The sequence below is a fragment of the Cryptomeria japonica genome, chromosome 3 (assembly GCF_030272615.1).
Source record: "Cryptomeria japonica chromosome 3, Sugi_1.0, whole genome shotgun sequence".
In the NCBI taxonomy this organism is placed as follows: domain Eukaryota; kingdom Viridiplantae; phylum Streptophyta; class Pinopsida; order Cupressales; family Cupressaceae; genus Cryptomeria; species Cryptomeria japonica.
In genome coordinates, this window is record NC_081407.1 from 997,473,876 (window position 1) to 997,485,197 (window position 11,322).

Consider the following 11,322-nt stretch of genomic DNA (forward strand, 5'->3'; position numbering starts at 1 on the left):
TCCTTCGAACCCGAACCGGTGCTCGAACCCGAACCGGCAAGCTAGCTCTGTATGAATAACTACTACCTCTTTGCTAAATTAACATTCCTTTACAAATGAAATGAGTGAGAGCTTATATAGCATTCTCGAATACAATGAATGGCCCAAAATTTAAAGAAGATCAAGGGTTCAGATTTTGACACCTAAACCCTATTTAGGGTTTGTTACAAAAATAACCCTATTTAGATAAGCATTATCATAACATAGCCAATAGAAATTGGCACAAATAATGAGGAAGCATCCTCCAATAGGGATTGAATTGCCACATCATTTCATAACAACTTTTCATCTAGAATTTTGTTCCCTTTTCCTTGTTTCTTTTTGGCATATTCAATGAATCTGGACGTAATCCCTTCAATCTCTGCAATGGGAATCTCAGGCAGGTTCTTCATTCGTTCCTCTAAGTGAAGGACCTCATCAAAGGCCGCAAGAAGAGTCATCTCCCATCCGTGCTCCAGCTCTTTTGTTTTCTCAATCAGGAACATAGTAGTATACATCTGATCTCGCTGCTTTTTTGTAATCATGCTGTCCTCTCTACAAAAGATGGCCTTGATTCTGTCCTCCAACTCTTGGATATTCACATCTATTTCAATCTCTATCCTTCTATCAAGGATTGCACATAGTACATCAAACACCTTATCCTGAATAGGATGGATGGTGTTTTCAACTTGGTTGTACCGACTATTGATGTCCTTGAATAGAACCTCCTTCATTTGGAGCAAAGTTGACCATTGTAGGAAATTATGAGTTCCACCATCAACTAGCCTTTCTTGTGCTAAAACTTGTCTTGATGTCTTTCTTACTATTTGCAACACTGAGATGGTAATATCTCTAGTGTGAGTGAATGCATCGACAATTACCACTAGATTATGAATGATCTCAAGGACTTGGATGGCCCTGTGGATTGTTTTCATCATTCTTCCGACAAATTCCTTGGCTACCATGTAGGATCTATCAATCCATGTATCCATGTGTTGGGCTGAGTTCTTCATCTTTTCTACTCGATTTATTGAGTCAAGAGGGAGTGCCTGCAAGGGTGAGACTATTGGATCCTGTCCCCTTATGGCTCATTAAGCTGGCTAAAATAGTTCCTCCAAGCATTAATCTCTCTTTCCAACCTTTTATTCTTTTCTATTTCTTCTTTTAGCTTATCATTGACTGCCCTCGTTGAATCAGTCGCATCTTCCATGGCCTGCTTGGAGGTAAGTGGACTAAGATCAAATGTCTCCAAATCATATTCTTCTGCCACTATCTCATCATCATATTTGTCCACCGTTGGTGTAGCTATCTGTATCTTTCTGGAGCCCGTATCATCTCTGATCACCTTAGATATCTTTGTAGCTTTCTTCTTTTCAATCCCTTCTTGAGACTTGCTTAGAAGACTTTCCAAATCGAATACTTGCTCCTCTTCTTCAACTACAACTTCCCTTGTAAGTCTCTCTCTAAGCCAATTTGGAATGGAAGATTTTCCTTCTTTTACTTGCATTTCCTCAGGCAATGGCCTCTCGCCTCTAAAAGGAGATGTCTCTTCGTCATCATTTCTTTCTTCTTGCTGTTCATTATCATAAACTTGGAGAGGAAAAGACTGACTTGATGATTGCTGAGGTGTCTTTCTCTTGTCTTGTCTATCATTCTGCACTGTGGACTCCATGGACTCATCTATCTCATATACCTTTTCTCTTTGATCCTTTCCTTGGCCTATCTCTTTTTCATGTCTAGAGGAAGCACTAGGAGGATGATCTGGATTCACCTTTTGTTTCTTCTTGGACGATTCTCTCTTTTCAGATCCTTCTTTTCTCTTCGATCCCTTGGAATGAGAAGTGTTCTCACTTGCACTCGCCTCTCCTTCTTCCGATCTTGTTTCCAAGTTGAATGTCATAGCTATGCCTTGTTCTTTCAACTTTTGATGCTGAACATCGACCCATCTGTGAGTACAACTCAAAATTGGATCCATCAATGCTCTCAAGTCAGTGACCTCTTGTTCATCCCAATCGATCTTCACTTCCTTGTCTTCCTTTTTATAGGAAGAGTGAAGATATCTGCTACTGTCTTGTGCTTGATCTGCCACTCTATAAACTTTGCATCTCTTGATAAGATCCAAGGGCAATCGAGAGTGCATCCTCTTCTTTATTTCCAAATCATCTTGAGCTTTTATCCAAAAATCCTCTACTTGGGACCATGCTTGTGTTTCTTCCCGACTGTTTCTTCCATATGACCACTAGGATCAAAATTATCTCTCGAATCAAAAGATGTGAATGAGTAGAGAGATAGCTCCTTTTCTGCATCTTCAGCTGCTTGAGAATTAGGACAAACTTCAATTGAATTTCCAAGCGAAATGGGTATAGGGATACCATTCCCATGCTTGTGCCTCAATGCCTTAGCACACGCTGCCAACTGTTGAGTTACCTCAAGTAGTACTATCCTATCCGTTGGATACCTTGGCAACATATAAGGAGGTGAAGGACATCCATGAATTCTGATGTAGGTGAATTTAGGAAATTGAATGAACCATGCATCGTGTTTCATCACAAGCTCTTGTGCTTCTAGAGATAGTCGTTGATGAATTCCTCCTTGTAATGTCCTAGTGATATGCATTGCGAAAGTATCATTGACTATCTTGTATTACTTCTTAGGTGGATGATATAATTGGGCATAGGAATCACATACCCTTATCTCCCCGGGCCCTCTCCCAACAATGCCTCTGTGTGGTAGTCCTGCATACTCATAACATCTGGCTAAAGAATATATAACATATGAGCTCATGTGGAATGACTTAGTAGGGACTAACCTCCTCAACTGCACATCTAGGTGATTACTAATAATTCTGGCCCAGTTGAACATCCCTTTCCCTTGTACGATCACTTGTATAAAGAAAAACATCCACTTGTCGAAAAAGAAGGCTTGAGAGGCACCTACAACTCGATTAAGCATGGTTATCAAGTCTCTGAATTCTTCTTGGAAATCAATTCTATGAGGTGCATTGGGTATCTTATTCAGGCGAGACCTACTTTTGAGCAACCAATTCTTATTGACGAAATTAAGACGAGTGTCATGATCATCCTTGTAGATAGACTTGGATCCTTCTAGGCTCTTGTAGATCATATCCCTCTACTTTGGAAGATGAAAAACTTCACTTTTAGCTCCCTCTGAGAGATAGGCGAGGACACTCCCATCCTTGGCCATAATTGTCCTTGAATGCGAATCATAGTGCTTGGCACATTCGATCATTAGCTCATGACACTTGACTGTGGGAGGGAAACCTGCCGCTTTGATGATTCCACTCTCAATTATCTTCTTGGCTATGGGTGATGGCTTGCCAAACTAGTGTTCTTCACGAAACTTCTTCACATTGAAGTTTCCTAGGTTGGTATCTTCAATGTTACCCCACCTCGATGTGATCTTTGTCTCTATGCCGTCACTCCTTTGATCTTCCTTAATGAGGGCTTGCCGAGTAGAGGATCCACTTGCCTTGGGGTTTGCCATTCGTCACCTATATAGATACCTTAAGTTAGGGTTTTAGAGGGATAGGTCACAAGGATGATCAATCCAAGACCTTAAAGTAGCAACTATGCCTATACTATAAACTTCAATTTGAAAATAAAAAAGAATAATCTTTAAAATTACGAATTTTCAAACTGACAAATGAATCAAGCTGAACCATAAAGACCTAACTTCACAAAAATAATTGACATTGAACTAAATCAGATCTTCATTAAATCTCCTTAAATAAATCAGATTGCACATACCTTAACCTTAATTTCAAAGATATCAACCTGAAAAGATGGGTAAATGGTTAGTTGCTGTTGAATTGACCTCCTTTCCAAGTGATGCTTTCACAAGATAGCTTCCTTAAATGATTCAGACCTGCACCTTAAATATGTTAGAGCCTTCTTAGAAGGGTAGGTATTCTCTAAATTCACCCTCTTAATTCATCAATTATATCCTTTGTTCCTTGAATTCGCACTTTTGGAGAATTACGTCTAGGTTCGAAGATTATTAAATTTGCCTTGATCTGCCTTATGAAGCTCTGAAATTCGCCTACAAGTCAGCCGCTGCAGTTTGCTTTTTGTAAAATTCGGCTCATGAAGATTATTAAGCTTCCTTCTTAGGATCTGTAATTGGCTTCTTTAATACTTGATGAAATCTGCTGATGAAGTTCGCTTCCTAAGTCTGCACTTTAAATTCGCTAAGGAAGAATGTGTTTGAATGAATGATGAGTGATCAAGGATCAACTCTCCTATATAGGTGCTTTCATCTCTCTCTTGAAAAGCCGACTTTGTTATATAAAAAAAATAAAAATTATACCTTCTCCAAGCTGGCCGACTTTTCATTAAAATTTGAAAATTGTTTTTGGTGCCAAAGGGTGAAATCGGTTTGTTAACTCGTTAATGCTCCCTTGGCCGACTTGCATTGCTTTTTCTCCAATTTCTTTTGCTCTTGTGGTGATTTCGCCTTTGTACCTTGAAGAGGTACATGCCTCAATCATCAATGTCGCTCCTATACCTTTGAAAGGTACAGAAGCGAACTAGGAGATATCCTCTAGTTTTTTACCTATTAATGAAGGCATGCTCAATACTTATGATCTTTAGGAAGCTTGAGATGTTTGAACACCAGGATCACCTTGAAGCAAACTTTCAACACACCATCATCAGCAAATTAGTCATTTCGCTCAATGCATTTCGCTTTGGTACCTTGGGAAGGGTCCTGAGCGAAATTCCTTTTAATTTCAGTTCACTTCTCATTCCTTCAACTTTGCTCTTAAACTTAACTTTTCCAATCCTTCTCTCATCATGCTCATGCTAACTTGTCTTTAATTTTGTTCAAAATAATATTCTTTCAATGCTTTAGGTGAAGTATGAAGTCTCTCCAAGAAATTCGCTTGTGTACCCTTGGAAGGTACATGCCTTCAATGTAATCGCTTTGGACCCTTTGAGAGGGTCAAGAGTGAATTTGGCAAAGATGCTCAAATCCTTCACTTTCTCATTATTTTCCTTACTTCAATTGTTCCCAAGGCATGATAACATCCTAGTTGAGGTTCCAAGGCATGAAATTAGTCCATATTTGAAGCAAAAGGGAGGGTCTTAGGAGGGACGAGAGCGAATTTTGTCATTTAGTCTCAAATTCATCATTTCCTTTGCTTCAATTCACTTCTCAAGGCATCAATTTGTCAATCTTGCTTAGATTTTAGCCTAGAGTCAAGGATTCCTAAATGATTTAAGAGGCAAGATGGGCTTCTAAGAAAATTTCTCTCTTGTACCTTAGGAAGGTACTTGAGCGAATTAGGTGTTCAGGCCTCAAATTGCTTGCTTCCTTTGATCATTCAAGTCTAAACTTGCTTAAATATATGTCCAAATGTGAGCTCAAGTTGATCTTTCTCTCAATTGATACCTTGGAATGAGGCCCTTGTCCAAATTGGGGGTACAAAGGAAGCTTAGGAAGAATTCGCTCCTGTACCCTTGGAAGGGTTAGGAGCGAATTTGATGTTTTAGGTCAAATTCTTCCCTCCCTTGACGAATTTTCAAGTCCAAGTTTGTCTTAGTGCACCCCTAAGGGCAAATTCAAGTTGATCTCTCTTCATTCCATGCTCAAGAGTTAAATTTCCATCCAAATTAGGAGCATAAAGAAAGCTCAGGAGAAATTCGCTCCTGTACCTCAGGAAGGTACCTGAGCGAATTTGGTCTTCTTTGCCTAAATTCTTAATTCTCACTCAAACTTCGAGGTTGCACTTGATTACTGCTTCATGATTAATCCAAATCTTTAAGGGGGAGGGGGGGGGTCCTTGACGACACTGACTCTAAGAGTTCATCTTCTTCACTCATCTCCCTGACTCACTCAAACTAAGCTATCAGACCTTCAAAAGCAAGACTACATTAAGGTTTCTTCCTAGACTTTTGACAAGGAGCAATGACTCTCTCAATCATCCTAAAACAATACATAAACCAAACCGAGAGGAGGCTTTCGAAAGAAACCCCAACATCGACTCACCTGACCTAGACCATTCACCAACTCTCCTCACTCAAAGACTACGAAAGCAGAGAAAAGGCAAGCAAAGAGAAAGCCAGACAAAAAAAAGCGAGGGTCCCCATTTTGATGGGGCGATGTGTGAGATGGTCACAACACATACCAATTACTTGTTAAATACAAATGGCTGCCTTGTCTGAATGCAATTTATATCTCTGAATTTTGATCTTAATTCATTGATTGATTGTCCCTATATATTTCAGCTAAATATAGATATCGCATTTATATACTCATCACATTTCCACACATAAACTTACTTAATTCAGGCTGATAATATTAGGTCAGATTCTGCTCTTATTTGTCTTATTTTCTGATTGTAGATCAAATGCTTTTTTCCATTCATTCAGTGCCCAGATTTCTTATTCTTTATTTTCTATTTGATCATTCCATGATTCATATCATATGTAAACTTTTGTATCCAAGGCTGTTAACCAGAAATCAGATTTCTGCTTTTTATTTTCTATTTTGTGATTTCCAATCAATGTCCATTATATTCGATTTGATCCTTCTTGGATGCCTTCTACAATGGAGTGTCTCCTTTTTTGTATCTTTGTTTGTGGGAAAGGTTACATCCTTTCACTAGCATCATCCCCTTTGGAAGGGAAGTATCTCCTCCTAACCAATCACTGCCGTTGAGTGCAATTATATAACAGTTGGTAAATATAATTTCCTCAAACTAGTCTCTGCTCCTTGGTATTATCCTAGTCGGCCCTTAAAAATAATTTAATGCCATTTTAATTTACTTAGTAGGGGTGGGCCTCTTGCCTTTTTTTTATTTCTTTGCCTAGGTTATTAATTTATTTATTAAGGCTACAATTTATCTATTAAAGTTATGATTTCTAGCAGGGGCGTGACACATGTCCTTAGATGGTACTATTGTTAAGTTCCTATTTTTTTAAATCACCCAGGGATTCCAACTTGTTCGTGCTGTTCATTTTCCAATTTCACTCAGGACTTGTAACTTTTCTCATCTATTGAGGTGTCTTGCATTCAAGATTGGATTGGTACGTGTTGTCAAATCTATGTCATAGAGGTGTTTTTGGACAGTGGACTATTTGTTTTATGCTTATGGAGGTTTTGGAATGGTATGAGATATCTTGGAATCTTCATTGGCAGGTGAGACAACTTCTGGCATTGATTCAGCTCATTCAGAGTCTCGTAGACGTAGTTATGTTGCAGGGGCAAAATGAACATGAATATGGAATCAAAAGTTGAATTTGGTTAGAGATTTGGATAACCCTTGAAAATTAGTACAATTTCAAAAAAGCAAGCACCTAATTTTGAGTCCAGATGCAAAAGTTATGGCCTATGGAAGATCTAGGTAAAGTGGTTGACAAAATAGGTCAACCCTAATTTGCCAGCAAGGAACTGGAATCTGCTCCTGTGGACCTAGACCTCACAAAGGGACGTATGACTCATTTACACATTCTGGTCTGCTAGGGAACTGGAATTTGGAACGACAGGCATTTTCTTTCTCCTTTTTGGAATTTGTACTTGTCTGCTGACTTTAGGAATCAAGAGGGAGTTATTAATTACATTCTTGCTCGAGAAATGAGGAAAAACTAAAAAGCATTGAAGGCATTTTTACTTTTTCATTTTCATCATTTTGAGGGGTCATAGTCTAAGAGGAGCAGAGATGCAGGTTGTATCAGCTAGGGTCACAATGAAGAGTACTAGTTGATGCTTTGTGTTTCGTTTTGACACTTATACAGTGGCTGTAGACAACATATACAAGGTTTTGAGATTATCCATATTTGATGTGCATCCAACTCAATTCAAGGAACTGTTGCAAAAATTCATTCTAGTGGATTCATCACTGGAGTTCTCTTCCCGCATTGGGTTTCTCTAGGTCAAACATTGTTGCCATGGTTCCTTCTTGTTGTATATTCTTTTGCTTGTTTATTTCATTTGCAAGTTAGTCTGAGCATTGGTTGTAGCATGTGAGGGGTTGCAGATTTTTGCAAGGTTATTATGATTGTTTCCATTAATTGGATTAAGGAAATTCCATCCATTCTACTAGTATTTGTTGAACCATTGGGCTTGGTGTGACACTGTGCTAGAATTATCTGTTGTTGATGAACAGCAGTGTTTAATATTCACCCTTGTTTATGGATCATTCTTTCTTGTTTCGGGCCCATATTTGATCTTTGAGAGAATCTTGACATTAGGTATTTGAACCATTACACTAGTATGCAATCGTTGTAGCATGTGAGGACGTGCAGATTTGTGCAAGGTTATGAGGATTGTTACCATTAATTGAATCAAGAAAAATTCTATCCATTCTACTAGTATTGGTGTTGCATATTGAACCATTGGGCTTGGTTTAACACTGTGCTTAGATTATCTGTTGTTGATGAGCAGTGGTGTGGAGTAGTCACCCTTGTTTATGGATCTTTCTTTCCTGTTTCTGACCCATGATTTATCTTTGAGAGAATCTTAGATGGGCAGTTGAAATAGAATTGATGTTTCAACATTAGGTTATGATTATTCTTCTGAAGCTGATTATAAAAACTTCTAGACGTGTGAAAAATCTACAATGCAGTTATTTATCCAAAACAATATTCACAAACATTGATCAGAAGAAGACATAGGGTTTCATACACTTCTTTTTAATTAAAAATACTTGTGTTAATAAAAGAAATCTCTGGGTTCAGGCAGATAACCCTTTGGCCAAATTTGACAAATATTGCATAAATGTATCCAGTTTAAGAGTCAAATACGCTATTTTAGTGAATCCTTCAGGTTAAATTTCAACGTCGATTGCAGTATTCTATTGGATTGTTCTATATGTGGATATTTTTGTGAAATTTATTTATGTAGCGCTCTGAATTTTGTATGAAAAAACTTGTCTTTATGGTGAATGTGGAATGATTTCTTTGGATTGGTCTATATGTGGATATTTTTGTGAAATTTATTTTTGTAGTGCTCTGAATTTTGTATGAAAAAACTTGTCTTTATGGAGAATGTGGAATGATTTCTTCCAGCTGATCACCCGGGAGGAGGGTTTGGAACTATACGAAGACATGGTGCTGGGAAGATCCTTTGAAGACATGTGTGCACAGATGTATTACAGAGGGAAAATGTTTGGGTTTGTGCATTTGTATAATGGGCAGGAGGCCATTTCATCAGGATTTATCAAGCTCCTAAAGGCTAAGGATTATGTTTGCAGCACTTACAGAGACCATGTCCATGCACTCAGCAAGGGTGTGCCTGCACGTGCTGTCATGAGTGAACTCTTTGGAAAGACAACAGGGTGTTGCAGAGGGCAAGGAGGTTCTATGCACATGTTTTCTAAAGAACACGGCCTTCTTGGTGGCTTTGCATTTATTGGAGAAGGAATTCCTGTTGCTACTGGAGCTGCTTTCAGCACCAAATATAAGCGTGAAGTGCTCAAGGATGACAGTGCTGATGCAGTTACAGTTGCTTTCTTTGGAGATGGGACTTGCAATAATGGACAGTTCTTTGAGTGCTTGAACATGGCTGCTCTTTGGAGGCTTCCAATTATTTTTGTTGTGGAGAACAATTTGTGGGCTATTGGAATGTCCCACGTTAGGGCAACTTCAGTTCCAGAGATTTGGAAGAAAGGACCTGCTTTTGGGATGCCAGGTGTTCATGTTGATGGGATGGATGTGTTGAAGGTGAGAGAAGTGGCTAAGGAAGCTGTAGCCAGAGCAAGGAGAGGCGATGGTCCTACACTTGTTGAATGTGAGACATACAGATTTAGAGGTCACTCATTGGCTGATCCTGATGAGCTTCGTGATCCTGGTAAGATTAGCTTTGTCTACCTTAACTGTGCCATTGCTATGATAAATGCAACCTGCACCTTTTAGATTTACATTAGAATCCCTTCCTTTTTGCATTTGTTTTATGAACAAAACAAATTCTTTATTGATGTCCATGGAAACACTGTAGAATCTATGACATGACAAAATTACATGTCCAATTTGAGCCTTATTTTTCGCAGATTAACTGCATTTGACTTGTAAGTTATCTAATAGCAGACTACTGTGTTCTCGAACCTCCTTAATGAAACTACCTAACTGTAACTATCTACGCTGCAAATGCTTATTTTCCACTGTTTTTAATTTTCAATTTAGCAAGAGGAGGCACTCTACAGTTATTGATATTTATCTGGTAATGCATATTTGATAAGTTTCTTTTGCTATTGCAGCGGAAAAGGCTCATTATGCAGCAAGGGATCCAATAGTATCTTTAAGAAAATACCTTGTAGAGAATAATCTGGCCAATGAATTAGATTTGAAGGCAATTGAAAAGAAGATTGATGAGATTGTTGAAGATGCAGTGGAATTTGCAGATGCAAGCCCTCTTCCACAGCGTGGTCAGCTTCTTGAGAACGTGTTTGCAGATCCAAAAGGCTTTGGAATAGGACCAGATGGTAGATACAGATGCGAAGATCCTGGGTTTACTGCTGGCACAACACAAGTTTAAAGTTGCAATTAGACATTCTTTCCTGTCTTCAAAGTTTAAAGGTAATCTGGAAGCTTCTCAGATACTCCAATCCACGAGATGACATCAAGACCACTGTAACATCCTATCTAGTGAAAATTCATTTTATTTGAAGTATTCTTTACCTATTAACTTGTAAATTTGTTGGTCTCACTTTGATTAATTTTTAATGGTCCTTTACACAACAGTCGATGTGGATATCTTTTGCCCTAAGATGCTACTGGGCTTCAAGTGACATGTTTATAAGCATATATGTTGGTATAAAATGTATGCTTGTCTCATTTTTCAGATTGAATGTCTACTTAAGATGGTTTGCTTTAGACCATTGTTAGCTTTGTACAGTTTACTGTTATGCAGGCTGTAAATTGTACCCCTCTTGATTTGCTTTAGCTTACAAGTTATTTTTATGACTTTGAACTGAAGTAACTTTCTTTTGCAATACATCATGTGATTTATTGTAAGATTTGAACTACTGCATGCCTCTCACTTGATTGGATTGCAGAGTATATAATTGTCGATTTTTATGGGTAAAGAGGAAACAATATTAATTACTGATTCAATTGTAAATCTTTGTTTTGAAGAAAACTGCCCAACAAATTTTTACATCAACATTTTGAATCACACTCTTATGATTCCTTCATCAAGCTAACTCAAACAAGAGATTGAGGATTGCTTGATTGGATTGCAGAGTATATAATTGTTGATTTTTATGGGTAAAGAGGAAACTATATTAATTACTGATTCAGTTGTAAATCTTTTTTATGAGAACTGTCTAATAGATTTTTAGATCAACAT

At 38.1% G+C, this 11,322-nt stretch overlaps 1 protein-coding gene across 1 annotated transcript in view; it reads left to right on the forward strand.

Moving 5' to 3' along the window:
- LOC131045301 (pyruvate dehydrogenase E1 component subunit alpha-3, chloroplastic) overlaps window positions 1–10,847 on the forward strand; it is a 34,980-nt gene extending 24,133 nt beyond the window's left edge. Inside the window, exons 2-3 of the mRNA XM_057978866.2 lie at window positions 9,045–9,825; window positions 10,232–10,847. Of these exons, the coding sequence (XP_057834849.1) occupies window positions 9,045–9,825; window positions 10,232–10,509 (1,059 nt within the window). The 3' untranslated portion in view covers window positions 10,510–10,847. The remainder of the gene's footprint in view (window positions 1–9,044; window positions 9,826–10,231) is intronic.
- The last annotated feature ends 475 nt before the right edge of the window (window positions 10,848–11,322 follow it).